At 38.0% G+C, this 17,405-nt stretch overlaps 1 protein-coding gene across 1 annotated transcript in view; it reads left to right on the plus strand.

The window, feature by feature from the left end:
* Positions 1 to 16,854, plus strand: part of NPAS3 (neuronal PAS domain protein 3) — a 644,696-nt gene extending 627,842 nt beyond the window's left edge. Inside the window, exons 10-12 of the mRNA XM_067295593.1 lie at positions 9,342 to 9,489; positions 12,614 to 12,729; positions 15,476 to 16,854. Coding sequence (XP_067151694.1) covers positions 9,342 to 9,489; positions 12,614 to 12,729; positions 15,476 to 16,785 — 1,574 coding nt within the window. The 3' untranslated portion in view covers positions 16,786 to 16,854. The remainder of the gene's footprint in view (positions 1 to 9,341; positions 9,490 to 12,613; positions 12,730 to 15,475) is intronic.
* Positions 16,855 to 17,405: the final 551 nt, after the last annotated feature.

Raw genomic sequence — 17,405 nt, forward strand, 5'->3', positions numbered from 1 at the left:
GTAATTCTTTCATAGCTTTTTTTTTTCCCACAGTTGAGCATCAATCATTGCAAATGCCCTGCCTGCCTAAGTAACACAAAATGACCTCCGTGCATTTGTCATTTGCCACAAAAACAAAGAGAGAAAACTGAACTGTGCGTGGAGGTGTACTCAGTGGTCTTTTCACAGAGATGAAAAGTGCAAAAGAAAGCCAAGGAAAGAATGTTTGGTAGATGTGCCAAGTATTGTTTAAATCAAGGAAAAACTTTTTCAGAAATCTGCCTTTACCACCAGATTTAAAATGTTTTTCAGGCTTCAAAGAACAATTGAGTTCTCATTTGGTATCACTGTAATGTGCTTCTATCCTAGTGCCTTAGTCAGTTGAAATTTTTAGCTAAACTTTTCTCCTATTTTTACATTAAAAATGTGTGCAGTCCTGGCTGTATAATTAGAGCTACTGCATTAAGGGACTGCAGAATGAAGGTTGAGTTCAGACTTCTGTTCAGAACCTTGGGTTTCCCTGTTACTCCCTTAATCATCTTTTTTATTTTTTAAATCTTTTTGAGCTGAAAATTTCCAACCCCAAAGATGAATTTATACTTTGGTATTATTCTTGTGATAGATTGCAGAACCACATGATAAACTGCAAAGCCATGGGAATAACAGGATTTATCTTGCATCTCTGACAGCTTCACCTTCACTCTGTTCACTAAACTATTTCTATGGTGACTTTTTCTACACTCCAACTGGCTGAGCCACTTTAAATGTATGCCATGTTAAAAAGGAAGGGGAAAATACTTCTGGCCACACACCATTTTCCCTTCATTGCTGAGGTTCACTCCAACATTACTGAGACCAGACATTTTCATTGTCTTATAGTGTAAACTAGAAAAGAAGTGTTAGTCCATTAAAAATCGGGGGATGGCCTAACTATTTTGTTTCTAACTTAACCCGACTGTGAAATACTCCAGCCTAAACTGATACTGCATTAAGGTAAGAAGAAACTGTTGCAGATCTTCCTAGAGTTTAAAAAATACATTAATGTTACTCCCCCCCCCCAAGGTCTGGACAGTTGAACTTGTGTCTCTGAGACACGCAATCTTCAAAGCCAGAAGTATATGAAAATAGTATCAATAATTTGTGTAGCATATATCAAATAGGTGATGGTGTGCAATATGTCTTATTAGCACTCACTTGGAAGAACTTACATAAATCACTTGTGGCTTTCCCATTCAGGGGTGATGTGACCAGTTTTGGATCAATATAATTTTTGATCTCAGATAACTTACAAAGCAAGTGGGCTGGTGTCCACGACTCTGTCCCAATGGGCTTCTGGAAATCCCCTTCCAAACTTCTAAAGCTTTTGTATCTAACCTCCAAAGATTGTCAGGTATTGGTTCTGAAATCATAACATGCTAACTTATTTGAAAGTTATTTTATTTTTATTTTAAAAGGGATTTTTTTTTCTTTTTTTGGGAGGGGGTAGTGCTAAATTATCTGTTTTGGGCTTGTGAAGAAAGGTAGAAAGTTGGTTTTGTTTATTTTTTTTACAAGTGATCTAGTTTAAAAGTGACAATATGTTTTAAAAATATGTTTTAGATATAGTTTATTGCCAAATGTGAGATGATGGTGAATCTTTGTGGTGGTTAGAAGGGGGTTTAAACATTCAGTTGTGCCATGTCATCCTGACATTCTGTGCTGTCGGGATTAGGCTGAGAAAACCAAACTCATTTCACTCAGTACCAGCACCCAAACTGGGATAAGCATAAGCATGTGAAAGCATGTTTAAAAGGATAGTATCCTTTCCCTGGAAACAGCCCATCTTAATCTGTGAAACTGATAAAGCAAATTAACATTACTGCCTATCTGTTTCTGTATTTTGATCAGCCTCTGTGGAACTTCCCTATTGGATGAGGCAGAGCTGTGTACAGTCCACTGACACCTTTGGCATGGAAAGGGTTGTGTTCTAAGGTCATTAATAGGTTGTCATATGACGGACATTAATATTAGTGGAGAGATCGATTTGAGCTCCTTGAGCAAGCAGGGCCAAATTTCTCCCCTGATGTTGCATTTCAGTAGCTGAGGGCAAAATTCGGATCTGGAATTTCATTTTCCCCTCCAGTCTGAACATAGAGAGTTCATTAATGCTAATGGAAGTCCTGTCTGAAGTTGGTGTTCAAAGTGGGCTTGGGTTTCTAAAGGACTATTTCAATATTAGCAGAAGGAAATCACTTCCTGGCAGGACTGAACTTTTAAAAGTCATGGGGAGACTGACAAATTATGAGGGAGAAGAAAAATTAAGAAAGAGAGAAGGAAACCTAGACAATCTTAGTAGACAAATCAAGTGTTCATTATTCAATACAGTTTATTTTTAAATAAACATAGCTAGTTAGTTTATTTCTATCTTTTAGAAAGTGTATGTTTGTACAGACATTTTGCTTTACCATGGTTAGCTGGTTTATTAAACGTTTCTATTTGGCTCAGATTTCAGCACAAAGTATTTCAGGTACTACCCAGCAAATTTACCCCTGAATGGTAATTCATTCACAATACAGCAATACAGGAGAAAGATCTAAGACATATAAGGAGGTACAAAGACAAAAAGAATATATTTTGTTTGCAATTAAATGCTTCCTATGACACACTCTCAACTAAGCAAAGAACTTAAAAGGAGAAAATATGAAAAAACAATAGACTGTGGATCCCAGGTAGTAAATTATTGTCTTTGGGCAGTATAACTTTCACTGTCTTTCACAACAGAACAGTATTCTGATGTGCATGCTGTTAGCATCTGTGGGAGAGTGTATCTACTGATACATTGAATTAGATATTATAATTCTACCATTACATTCGATCAATACCCACATAATGTTTCAAAATAAATATCCTCCCTAGTATTATTGTTCTTGTTAATAGTTAATGTTAAGCATATGTTTTCATGATTATAAAATTGCCATTTTGATTGATGGATGACTGGCAAATGGTATCTTATAAGCATTATGAAAGAACGGAGGGGGAGAAAGAAAAGTGTCTGTTGTTCAAGAAGGAGATGATAATTTGTACATAGTGCTAGGAAATGCTTTTTTTTTTTTTTTTTGGTCTTGCTGAGTTTTAATACTTTTGTACTGCTGCTGTGAACTAATAAACTGATAACATCTGGTTATTTTAAGCAAAATATCTTCCTGGTCCTTATCTGAGATAATCTGGAATCAAATGAAGGCAGAATCTCTAATGGCAGCTAGCAATTTTCAGAGGGCTGGAGAACCACTGTCCTGGAATTAGGACAGGCTACAAAATCTGCAGGTTGCTTTTCCAAACTAACCCATGGAATTTTCACTATTTGGAATTACTTTTCTTCCCTGGCTGGACACACAGCATGTAAGACTTTTCTCATTGCATTTGACAAGTGATGGCCTTGAGCTACAAAGCTTGGATCCTAATGTGAATCCACATTTTTCAACAGTTCGACTCAGACTGCTTTTAACATTTGCTCCTCTGAAAAGGCAAAGAGTGGCAGGAGAAATATTCTTTAGTTTTTAAAGATCATTAATCTTCCCAGTTTTTCTTTGCATAGAGGATGGGTTTTACTTTCATTTTCTGCCTGCAGAGTTGCTGAACTTTACTTTTGCCTAATTTGTTTGGTATTTATATGCATAACAGTCCTATACTGGAAGATTAAACAATATTCCATACTATAGAAGTAAGCAATAAATCATTTGCCACACCTTAGCATTTTTGGAGTGAATGCGTATGCTTAAAAGAGCAGTTCCAGAAGAAGAAAGTTAGGTGGGAGTTTAGGTACTGGTGAGATAACGGTTTTCTTTCACAAATCCAAACTGCTAACTCCTGTTTGCCCTTGAAAATGATGAATTTATCTTTAGAGCCCTGCCATTATTACTGTCTAATGTTCATACAATAGCAGCCAAAGTCTCAGTCAGTATTATTGACATAATATGCTGCATTCTACACAAACCTAAAAAAAGATGTTTTCTGTCCAGCATTGAAGGTTTGTTCATGCCATATGATGAGAGCAAAATGCAGTTTTCTAAAGCCACACAGAACTGATATTTTCCTAATCAGTTATCATATTTTTATTTTCTCAAGAGAAGAGAACTCTATTGCTAAATATTGCTCAGTACTTTTTTTTTTTTCATTGCTAAAATCCAATTTGTGGATGCCTCCTATTTAAAACATCTAACTCACTAATTGCAAAATCTATAGAAAAGTCCTTACAACATCAAAGGCTCACTTGATCCTCTGAGCTGTTATAAATGAAAAACTGTCTCTGTTACAAGCAAATAAAGCACTTAATGCACTCTTTCTGGCTGTGATGCTATTTTTCCTGTGGGTTTTGAAAATGACCTTCCTGTAAGCATCAAGGACTGTAACTTTTCAGATAAAGGAACTTGTTCTTATTTTAAGTCTATGCCAGGTTCATTCCCCTACAGCCCACAGTTTTCAAAAGCAGAAGAAAAAGTAAACCAGAATTAAAAAAAAAAAGCACCTCTGTTTCCAGAATGAAGTTACCCTGTCAGCTTGCCTTGGGTCTTAGGTGGAGAAGTGGAGATTAAAGAGTCAGTATTCCTTTTCATGTTTCATCTGCCAGTTTTGTGAATGTAGAAAGAGTACTTGTGGGTACAGCTAAGTATCCAACTGTGGTATTAAGTACAGTATTTTCATCCTCGTATAGTAAATTAAAAATATTTTTGTAAATTTATAGCAAAAGGAATTCAGTATCAATACCATACAGTGATTGATAAAGGTATCTCAAGGAAAAGGGTGAATAGCAGAGCAGATGTAACCTCAATATTTTCACCAGTTAAAAGAACCTCTTTGTGAAGCTGTGTGAATATGTAAGATGATCTCATCATTTCCTATTTACTCTATACTTACCTGAATACGCAATATAGTGTAGCTTTTAAATGCATATGCGCATTAGTAAAATGTCCTTTTGTAAGAGACTTCTCTAAAAGACTGCTTTTGATATACAGTTTCTTCATCTCCTCTTCATACTGAATTAAACTACTTCCTTCTTTTAAAAAACAACTCACTATTTAGAAGCTTTGGCTTTGATTTCTCAGAACAGCCTTACAGGAAGAAACCATGTTCTTTTTCTTTTTGTAACCATATTTCTGAAGACAAACTTGTACTGATTTACTCCGATTTTCTAACGGAATTAGGTTCCTGCAAAGAACACTGACTGTTTCTTCTTCTCCCCCCTCCTTCACTCCACTGCTACAAGTATATTGCTGTGCACAAAGCTTCCAAGGAAGACTGAAATCCCTCTTTTGGGAACTATGTACATAGCAATATATTCATACTTGGAGAAATAAGTGGGGGTTTTTTAGTTCTTAGAAATGCACATACTATGCATTTCTTGCATGTTAACCTCTGACATGAAACTGAATAACTAGGTAATATTTCAGCAAATTGTAGTCAAATTTAGCATCCACCATTTTAGGGAATATATCTGTGCAGGCAACGTAAAGGTCACTAATTTTAAAACATCAACCCTCAGTAATTTCCTTTGATTAAAGGGTTTATATGTATATAATTATATTTGTCATCTTATTCCTAGTATTTATGGTTTTTTTCATTTTCCTCTTCACAGTTATAGTCGCTGTAAAGATTGTTTCTGACAGCTATTAAGCTGAAAGCCAGTGTTAGAAAGATTTCACTGTATTTCCACACAATTTGGCTTAGTAACAAGATCTGTTTTCTCCTCTTTCTTGTAAACATGTAACTCCCATCAATGCTATGGAGACTTATGCATTTGTTGGCAGCAGAGACTAAGCCTTTAAGAGAAGTCACCCTCCCTGCTATTCCTACAAATAAACCAATGCACCCAATCCTGCATAATTGCATGTAACATCAGTCACATGAGCTATTCCATTGATATGGTCACAAGTCCCACTTTCCCACATACTACATTGTCTGCAAGATTGGGTACTCCGTGTATATTCTTACGCTAAGAAATAGAAATGTAAAGCTCTTTGTATTTCTCAGTGTACAAAATTATGGAGATGAATCCTGGTTCTCTGAAAGGGATTTGCCTAAAGAAAGAGAGTCTGACTAAGTTCAGGATGTGTTCCAAATAGCATTACTTTTTCATAAGTTTGTGCTAAGCTTAAATGAATGGTCTGTTGCTAGTAATAAAACATAATTTCACTAGCAGAGCTTAGGTTGGACTTATTCTTTGTTTTCATTCATTCTCAAAATCTGTAGCATTCTTAATGGACTCCCTATACTTGCAAAATGGAGACCCTCAAAATGAAACTGGGCTTTATTCAGTAACACTAGTTTATTAATAAGTCAGATAGATATGACTTCCAGAAGCATCCTCCTATTTGTTCATTTGCTCAATATCCTCATCTAGTTTCTAAGTCTCAACTTGGCAATTTCAACAGTTAAAAGATAAGATAAATTAGAAAACATTTCCATTTTTTGCATTCTTTCTTTCATCTTTTCTTTTCATTGCATTGAGAAATTCCTGTCCAAGCTATAGTATGACCTTTCAGAACCGGGTTGTGGGTGCCTACTGTACTCTCAAAGGGTGTAAAAACCAGGCTTAGCAGCATGGCACAACTCATCTGCGAGAGACTCTTTCTAGAGAGAGAATTTTTTTATTGAACTGTGGGACTTCCTTCAAAGTATGGTACCCAAATCTCTCATATGAAACATTTTTTAGATGGTTGCAGTGAGGAAAATCCTGTGTATATGGTAATATAGCTGAGCTGGCCAAATAGAGGGTGGGTATTTGCAGGTAGATGAACTTCATGGAAAGCTCATTTGCAAGATGGTGTTTCAAAAATTCTTTGCATGCATAATAATTTGGGATCCTTAACCCTGGCTGTAGATGTTTTGCACGTGACTTTGATGTGCTGAATTCTCTTTCTTGAAAAAGCGAATACCTCTTCCTTCAAAAATAATTTGTGAGGTCTTAATTTTCCCCCTTTTTCCACAGTTCTGAAACAAATGCTCTGTTTTGCTCATGACAGAGACTTTTTCAGTGGTGCAACAACCAATGCAAAAGATACCGCAGGAGGAAGTGACATGTCTATAGTGAAGGAGACTGAAATCACAGGATAGCGCAGATATCACAGGAATTCCAGTGTGTTCTTCAGCTAGTCAGTAACTCACTTGGTCCCTTGACTTTCAAATGTGCATGAAGGTAGTTGCAAAGATTCATCCTTTTATAGTTGTATAGCATGGTATACTCCTCAGATAAAAACTGTTATAAAGAACAGAACAGTATAATTAATATATGCAAGTACAGATAGTTTTTACTAGTTTCTGCATGCAACTGTGTTAGCTCTCTAGAAAGGAGACAGTATCACTCCAGACTTCCAGGCATATCAATTTTACTGTCAACTGTAAACAAGAGTATTTTGAATGTTCTATTTTACTGAACTGGAAAAGTCAACTATAATCAAAACTTACAGCAGTACTTTTCTTCCCTTATTCTTCATAACTAATAAAGTTGGACTCATTTATGTGAGATTGTTTTCTGAAGTTGCATACATCAGTGGTTTGACAGAAGTGCTGGATAGTCAGTTGTTAGTATTTTATCTTTATTCTGCTCAGTAATGAGGTCTTGAAGTCAATAAATCACCATAGCAGAATATTTAGAGCTTGGAATATAAAAACAAAAATTTGAGGAAACTTATGGATCTCTGTTAGAAACAAACCTAGTTAACCAGAGGTGGCTGAAGAAAACAGGACCCAGATCACAAACATTTGTTCATATTGCAGCTGAACCTAACATACACATTACTTTCATTTGTCAGACATGCACTTTTTTATTCAATACTTGAAAAAGTGGGGGGGGGGGGGGGAGGCGGGTCCCTCCAGAGAAGCAATGCATCTGTGTTTGTATGGCTGCCTTTGTAAATACCTTTTTCTGTAGATATCTGTTGTACATGGATTTAGATAGAGATACATTCATAGGTATAATTAGGGGTATAGACGTTTGGTTAACTTGAAAGCTCCAAAGTGTCGTTTGTCACCTTAATGGTAGGAACTTTAACTGCCTTAAATACTTATTCTTTTCCAAAGTGACTTTTTTTTCTTTTCCCTCTACAAAAAAAAAATCAAAATGTACTTCATGAAACTATTGTATATGAAGCACTTATTAGCCGTAATTAAATGGACAATATGAATTTACTACGTCTTTAGGACTCTGGCTTGTTCTGGTTTAGAGCAAGATGATTAATGCAAATACATATTACTTGAGATAACCATTTAGCAGCTAATTTAGCCAAATTTATTACAGCAGTTAGAGGTTTTTCATTTTAGCAAACGGAGACAAGGACATGACAAAAGCAGAGGGTGTATATGAATGCACACTGCCCTCTAGTGCACAAAGCTTTATGGGATTAGTGAGAAAGGCAGCAACAGTAAGCGTTCAAGTAATAATAACTACCCAGACTTTGTATAATTTAGGCATTGTTTAAAATTATGCCACTTCCTTCCACTGAAAGATTTGCATTTCATCCTCTTTTCCTGACACTGGTGTATCAGACACAAATCCAATCCATTTCCACTGGGCAACATTTTGGTTAAAGTATTACTTTAAACATCTGTATTTTTAAGCCTTCTTCCTGTGAGCATTTAATAACACTGTTTCACATTACTGATTGCTTTTACTTTTCTCTCTGTTGGCTAGGCTATTTAAAACATTGGAGAGAGCTGTCACTCTTAGGCTCTAACCAAGTCATTCTGTGCCTCCCTTAGGCCTCTTTCTCAGTCTGTTGGTGGATTTACTTTGCTCTGGCAGTAAGTAAATTCTCCCAAGACTTTCCCCCTACTGACCAGTGGAGATTTGGTTCATCTGAGAACTGTAAATTCTGTTTGACAAGATCAAAAGAAACAGATGTATAAGATCAGTAGTTGATATCGCCTGCAATAAGGAGAAATGATCAAAGCAGCAGGGGCAGAGTATCTTCCCAAACCTTTCAAATATCCAGGATCTCGAAGAGGTCTACCTAGAAGCTATGAATAAATCACATATAAATTTGCCTTTTTTCCCCTTTTCTTTTTTTTACGGTTTGACGTTGCAAGCATTGAAAATGTCCACAAAGCAATAAGTATTCTGTGAACCAAAGAGATTTGTAGGTTCTTTTTTGCTTTTCTTCTTTCACTAGAGTTTCCGAAAACAGATTAAAATGTTACTTTAAAAGCTTGTGAAACATACAACTACTTCTATTGGAAGTCAGATCCTGTTTGCTATCTCATTGGCATGCCGCATTAAGCCTAAAAGAGACTCAGTAGCTTCTGCTGATACACGTCATGTTATGCAATGAAGACCATTTTGCTGGGATACTAACAAGCTATATTTCTTGTTTCTCTTTTGTTTTCCCCAGTGCTGAATAAGGGTCAGTGTGTAACAAAGTATTACCGCTGGATGCAGAAGAACGGAGGGTATATCTGGATACAGTCTAGCGCAACCATAGCTGTCAATGCCAAGAACGCAAGTGAGAAGAATATCATCTGGGTCAATTACCTTCTTAGGTATGTCTTCCAATCACTTCCATCACTTGAACTGCTGTCTTAGTTGCTTGACTCTGTTGCTGTGAGTTTTAGGGAAAAAACAGTTGCCTGCTGGAGAAAGTTAATGAGAAGAACTTTCTCACATGATGCTCTTCAGAAGCAGTGCCTTTTGGTTGATGGTTGAATATGTTAAGACATCTGTTATGTCTCAGGATACTGTAATCTTCTTGAACAATTACATTGTCTTGGTCTTCAAATAGACCCTCTATCATTTTATTACCTGCCACCACTGCACTGAAATCTCCCTAGCATGACAAGAGATCTGGCCCAACTTGCAGTGGCTGTGTTACAAAAATCTCATGTGAAGTGTTGGCCACTGGTTTATTGGGCTTTGGAAATGCATGGAAGCAAATTTCCTGGAATGTTACAAAAAGGTGTCTCTGCAATATCACCAGTCCGGTCCAGAAAGTGTGATTTTCTCAGAAGAAAATCCTTGAAAGAATGTGTTGCTCTGGTAAGCATCAGACAGTTTTCCCCTTGAAAAGTGCAAAATAGGATTTAAAAATAAAAGTAGCAAATTTTTAAACAGAAATTGTGGTAGCATCTTGAAGGAAATGCTCTTCCTTGAGAAATTCTGTTTTACCAAAGCCCAAGTGTTTTTAAGGGACTGATTTCTGAACTCAAGGCAAGACCAACAGTCACTGAGAGACAATGAAGTATAAACCTGATCTTTCTGATCTGAAAACACCTATCAACACATTCTGTTTTGTGAAAATATTCAATAAGATTGGGTGATTTTCTGTTTCATGCCAGAGCACAAACAAACAAACAAATAGAATTTGATACCTTGAGATTGTCATGAAATACAATTGCCATTTGCTGGCCTGTTCCTCTTTTAAGTTGCTTGTCATGATTTGTTACATTCCCTTTGATGCCATAACAGTTCAAAGTGATGTCTAGGAGCTAGATTGTGACCAGGTCCCACAAGCCCCAAAGAGACTGTGCCTGCCTAAAGTTACATGTTGTAATACTTCTGATTCCCCTTCTGGGTCAGAGGAGGAAGCAACCCCTAGCAGGAGGGCATTTAGGGATACTGTGGGTAACCTTCCACAGTAATGGTGTGTTGACTGGTGCCTGGATGTTTCTATCCTGGTATGCCTGGTCATGGGCTTTTCGCAGTCTATTTTTATTCTGCTACCTTTTTTTCTCAACATCCACAGAGTGATGTGTTAGCTGAGCCAGCAAGAATGAGGCAGAATGCAACACTCAAAGAATTCATCGTAAGGGTGCCAATTCTGGACTGGAAGTACATCTTCACTGTCCTAATCTTAATCAGGGCTTCAAACTGCCCAGGAATTTGTGCATTTTCTGGCTGGGAAAGTGTTCCATAAAAATTAGCAGCTGGTGCCTCTGTCCCCTTTGCTGCTTTCCAGAAAATGGTGAACCTAGTCCACAAATGTTCCGCAAAAAGAGAGAAGCAGTATGGTCTCACTCTGTAAAGACTCCCTCTGGAACTTGATTTTTCTGATGCGTTCCCTTCACTGGTCTGTTAGAGAAAGATTAGCTTCTCCACTGAGTTTGTATTTTTAATTTAGATTTCTCTTAATACTAGAATCCATGAAAAATCCAAATGTCCAAATAATATTTTAATGACAGATCAAGGCATAATTAGGTCTACTCTTAGCAGGAGTACTGGTCTGTATACATTTCCATGCATTAGAAAGTATGATTCAGCTGTCTGTAAAAGGATAGACTAATTATAGTGACAGGGAGGATTAGTGCTGTTCTTGTTCTAGCAACTTGTTATTCACCATGTGAAAGCCCTCAAACATCTTTTGCTTGGAGGGGACAAATTTTGGGACTGCCCTGGGATGCAACATAATAAAGGCACTTTGTCAGGACAAAACCATAAAGATGATAATCCTAAGAATGGCATTTCAGTGTGAACTGTGTGAACTCTGAATTTTCGCAGTGTACTGTAATAGGCTGAATATGGGCACAATGTCATTGTGATACTGTGTCAGTCTCCCCTAGTGATGCCTCCTATTGTTCTGCGCAGGACTGCAGATTTTCTGCTCTATCACCAGGCTGGAATTTGAGCTGCATGGAAATGCTCACCTATTCAAAAATGATTGAAGACTTTGTTTATTTTTTACATTCCTATGCCACTTATGTCTAGCTATGTCTGTTTCTCTGTTCCACTGATTTGAGAAAGGAACACATTTTTAAAAGGCACAAACCAAGAAAAAGCATAGGCTTTTTTTTTTTTTCAGTCTCTCTGGTAGTGTGGCTTTTCTACATTGCAGTCATGTTCGTTGCTAACAAGTCACAGGTGAGCACCACATGAGCAGATGAAGATATGATTATAATGGGTGTGTTGACAGTTCTTTATCCCTAACATATGCATCTTAACATGCACATGTGCATCTGTCATATAGTTAGAATGGTTGCTTTTCATTTCTTGGTGATGTGCATGCATGTGTGCATTATTTAAAATATATATATATATATCCTTTTTTATTTATTTTTTGACTGAACTCTTCAGTGGTATTTGAGCAGTGGTCATTTTCCTGAACGCTAACTGAGCACATTCTTACTAACTTTATGTATGGTCTGCTTGATTAAAGTCTGGAAAACAGGGCATTGAGAAAAACAGGTATTGAAAGGGCTCTGACAGAATTGATAGAGAACATTGTTACAGAGATAACTCTTAATAGACAGTGCTGGTGGGAGAGAAGCAGATTGGAAAGGCTAAAATGCACTCTCTGTCCTTCCAGGCACAGTAATGGGATTGAATTCTAGATATTCTATTGTTGGATGATTACACAGTGTAGCTTTACTGTTAGATATCACACAAGTCATGGTGTTCCACTTTGGTAAGAATGCTTTGATTGCTCTAAAACTTCGCTGGAATCAAACAAGTTTTAGTACCTGGTCAATGCAAATATTTAACAGTAGCATTAAAATAAACCTTCATAAAATCCCCACTGTGAAGGACTTAGGAGAAAAAAATGTATATTTTTGTATTTGCTCTGCTATTCTTGCTATTTATGTTCTTTGTTCCTGAACTCCGATATGAAAAGAGGGAAAAAACATCAACCTGCAAATCATCCAATTGTGTTTATATTTGCTGTATCTTCTTTAGTAACCCAGAGTACAAGGACACTCCGATGGATATTGCACAACTTCCTCATCTCCCAGAGAAAACCTCAGAATCCTCAGAGACCTCTGATTCTGAATCAGACTCAAAGGACAACTCAGGTAACACACATAGTGTACCTTCTTACTGCTTTACACACAAAAGAAATCCATATCAGTACAGCCACATGGTTATCTTTCCAGTTGTTTATATTTATCATGGATTGTTCTATTAAAACAAAAAAAATCCTCTAAAATTAAATTGAAAAAAGCTGTCAAAAACTTTTAATGACCTCAGTATTTCCATGCCTAAATTGCATGGAGCTAAATATTTGATTCCCTAGCTAAGCTTCATGAGTAGGTATTGTGCCTTGTCCAAAGGACTTGGGATTGTAACTGTTGAGTATGATTCTAGTTCTTATCTTTCAAGAGTAGTCCTATATTCTGAACATAAATCTGTGCTGTCAATCTTTATCACCCCTTTTCCCGTATAAATAGATTTCTGGCATTGACTCACTAGGGGGCAGTAAAGATTGCAAAATTTGAGTTTTTTTCTTGGGCTAAAAGAATTACATTTTATTAGAGCATAACGGGTTCAAGCACTTGTTTGCAAGCTCTTTAAGTCTGGGAGTTCAGCTGTTTTTTAAAAGCTAAATGTACTTGTCCAACTCAATGTATAAGTTAGTCCTACAGATGGCCCAGCACACAGATGGTTCACACATTCCCCATTAGTTTTACAAGTGATTACCTAGGCACAGGTACAGATCAGATGGCTTTGAAAGGAGCATGATTTCCTGTGGCCCAAGAAATGAGGAAGTTATTCTGCCATAGCATGCAATATGCATCTGATTCTTCTCTCATGTCTATAATAGCAATCAAGAAAAAAATGTCTGGAAAAAAATGGATCAGAGTGACAGAGATCAAGCAAAAGCAAGAAGAGGATCAGGCCTTAAGTGTTATATTATATGTTATGGCTGTTCCCTTTCCTCTTTTTCATTTATCTGTTCTCCTTTGGCAGCTCAGTTTGACAATTTAATCAACATTAGGCACACATACAGTCTTGATGCCCACATGATTAGAAATCTCTTCACCCATTCTGAATGCTTCCTTTATAGTGTCTTGTTTCTAAATAGCCAAATAACACAGATGTGGAGAAAGGTTTGCATTTCCCATGTACACTGTAGGTTTCTCCAGGTGAGAAGTGCATGTACATTCGTGACTACTAAGGCTGATGATAACAGAGCAGGAGAGCATCTTCAAAAGTGCACAGATGCATGCATCTCAGGAGATGTTTGGGAGTCTTGGAAGACAGCAGAGGCAGGGCATTGTTTCATACAAAAGAATTAAATAGAAGTACCAAAGGACCTGAAATCAGAAGAGTGTCTTCAATGAGACCAACAGGTTCAGTTCAAGCTCTGGTAAAATCCTAGGCAAATTTTAAGCAGTTTTAGACTAACTCACCCTAAGCCCTCTCTTGATGAGCTAGGAACCATAGCCCTAAAAGAGAGCATCTTCAAAAAAGAGGAAAAATTAGTAAGAGAAATTCTGCCCTAAGTGAAACAAAATGCTAGCTGAGATGTAGGATTTTGTGGCTGTTGTTTTTCTGTTATGGATTTTATTTTTCAAAATGGAAAGTCTCTGTCTTGCTGGTGACTCAAGCAAAAGTCCCCCAAGTGACTTACATGAAATAAATGTAACGTGTATTGCCCTGAAGCCTCAAGCAGCTTCCCCGTCAAGCCCAGTTGTTCAAGCACTTCTGGCAAACTGTTTGGTATTGACATGAGTCAGGAATAACCAATCTTTAGAGGAAACTTGGCCCTTCCCCTCTCTCCCCAAAACAAGCATACTGAAAAGGGTAGTACTTGGCTCTGATGAGTGAAAAAAACATCTTTTATTTCCCAACAAAAGCATTCTGGCTGCTCTGTAAAAGACAGGTTCTCCTGAAGCCATTCATGATTCTTTCAAATGTGTGATAACAGGGAGTATTCTCAAAGCTGCTTTGGTTGCCTGAGTCCAGTGGACTAGAGTGTTTATTATCTTATCCATTTTAAAATTAGGTATAAATCTAAAATGCAACTAAAGACTCTGGCAAGAAGAGTGATAGCTTCTCAGTGTTGTACCTGGGCTATTTTCAGTGGCCCTCAGATGATTTGGATAAATCAAGAATTTAATTCAGTGCCTGAATTTTTTTTCTCCTTTTCTTTCACCTCCAAGGGAATATCAAGAGACAGTGTAGCGATGTAACAAAATTGTTTTAACTGGTTTATTCATTCAGATTTATACACGTATGACCTGCTTCTCCTCTCACACTGGAGGAAATCGGCAGTAATTCCACTGAAGTCAGAGACACTATGCTACTTCAAAAGTGGCGAAGGTGAGAGGAAAAGGCGATGTGAGGACTAGAATCTTCATTAGTTAATAGTGTTACATCTTCATGTCTGCCCACTTTAGGGGAACCCAGATGTGTAAGAACAATTACTAGAATGCCTGGTCATAATGGGATTGTTCCCTGACTCCTCCTTGAATGACACAGCTAGAAGGCAGTTGTACTCACCGTTGTCAAAATGATTCTTGCTAAGAGAGCAGATGGAAGGGCCCCCCTCAATCAGCATGCCACAGCTCGTTTGAAGAAAATTCAAGTCATACAACATAAGCTTTTAGTGCATTGACAATCCCGGGTCAGGGAGATTCATGATGATCAAAACTCTGCCAACACAATGTTGCAAAAAAATGCGGCTCTCGAGAAGAAAACGCCTTTTGGCAGAAATGTTACAGCGATCAAATCTCATTGGTAGGTAGAAATCTGAACTTGAGTTATAATATTATGTTCCTGTTGCTAATCATTTCTTTCACTTTCCTTTTGCTCCAGAGGACAACGAGAACTCAAAGTCAGATGAGAAAGGAAACCAGTCAGAAAACAGTGAAGACCCTGAATCCGACAGGAAGAAGTCAGGGAATCAGTCAGATAATGAGATGAACTGTAATGATGATGGGAACAGCTCCAGCAACCAGGACAGCAGGGACAGTGATGACAGCTTTGAAAACTCTGACTTTGAGAATCAAAAGGCCCCTGAGGACAGTTTTGGCACTCTTGGTTCTATGCAGATCAAGGTGGAGCGTTATGTGGAGAGTGAGTCAGACTTGCGGTTACAAAACTGTGAATCACTGACCTCAGACAGTGCCAAGGACTCAGACAGTGCAGGGGAAGTAAATGCCCAGTCTTCCAGCAAACATCAAAAGAGGAAGAAGAGGAGAAAAAAGCAAAAGGGAGGCAGCATGACTCGGAGAAGGCTGTCAAGCACCTCAAGCCCAAACGGACTTGACTCAGCTTTGGTGGACCAGCCCCAGCTGCTCTCGTCACCAAACAGTGCCTCAGTGCTCAAAATTAAAACAGAAATCTCAGAACCTATCAATTTTGATAATGATAGCAGTATTTGGAATTACCCACCCAACAGGGAAATCTCAAGGAATGAATCACCCTACAGTATGACCAAGCCCCCCAGCTCCGAGCACTTCCCTTCCCCCCAAGCCAGCAGTAGTTTACACGTCTCCATTCCAGACTCTGTTCTCACCCCACCAGGGACTGAAAATACTGCCAGCCGTAAAACTCAGTTCAGCACCTCATCCAACTCGGCCTTGGCTCCTGTATCCTCTGACCCTTTGTCACCCCCACTTTCAGCATCTCCACGGGACAAACATCCAGGAGGTCCCAGCACTTCCAACTCTTTGTTGTACACTGGGGATCTGGAAGCCCTCCAGAGGTTACAAGCAGGCAATGTGGTGCTTCCTTTGGTTCACAGGGTAACAGGAACCCTTGCTGCGACCAGCACTGCTGCTCAGAGGGTCTACACCACTGGCACTATTCGGTATGCTCCAGCTGAAGTTACTTTAGCCATGCAGGGCAACCTCCTCCCCAACACCCATGCTGTTAACTTTGTTGATGTTAACAGCCCCAGCTTTGGGCTGGATCCTAAAACACCGATGGAAATGCTCTACCACCATGTTCACCGACTCAATATGTCGGGACCATTTGGAAGTGCTGTGAGCGGGGCCAGTCTGACCCAAATGCCCGCAGGGAATGTGTTCACGACTGCCGAAGGACTTTTTTCCACTCTTCCATTTCCTGTGTACAGCAATGGCATTCATACTACACAGACTCTGGAACGGAAAGAGGATTGAATTATGACCACATACTGTGTTCAGTGTTATACTCTGAGGCATAGACTATGTTTTAATTTAGACCTTTAATTCTAGCACTTTGAATTTGAGCAGGTCAGCTTATTCTCTCAATATGATGGTCCCCATTTCATTCCATTTCTCTTTAACTTGACTTATTCTTTAATGTAAAGATATTTTTTTATTTTTGCCTTCAGAGAGTCGAAGTACCAGTTGCCTGCCATTTTGTCTTCTTCTAAGATGTGTGTTTTTTCCTTTGCATCTTTATTAAGATGCCTTTAATATGTGTATGCCTCTGCCATAGAATACTCAGTGTTGTGGTAAAGAGATTTTAAAGTGACAACCATTGGTTTTACTTCAGAATGATCTTGATATGATCAAGATTAAAAGAGACAAGCATAAACAATGTGCCCTGTTTGACTAAGTCAAATGAAAAGGGGTTTTTGTTCCTAATTCCTTTAAAAATAGGGGATAGTATTTTAGAATTTTATGCAGAGTTTAATTCTCTTTTTATGGTTAAGATTTTCTTACTTGCACATAAAATAATTTGGGTTCTTAAAAAGTTAATTTCTGGCCTGTGACTAGAATGTTAAAAAGTTGGACTAAATGTTAATTACTGAAAC

Source organism: Apteryx mantelli, chromosome 4, assembly GCF_036417845.1.
Source record: "Apteryx mantelli isolate bAptMan1 chromosome 4, bAptMan1.hap1, whole genome shotgun sequence".
In the NCBI taxonomy this organism is placed as follows: domain Eukaryota; kingdom Metazoa; phylum Chordata; class Aves; order Apterygiformes; family Apterygidae; genus Apteryx; species Apteryx mantelli.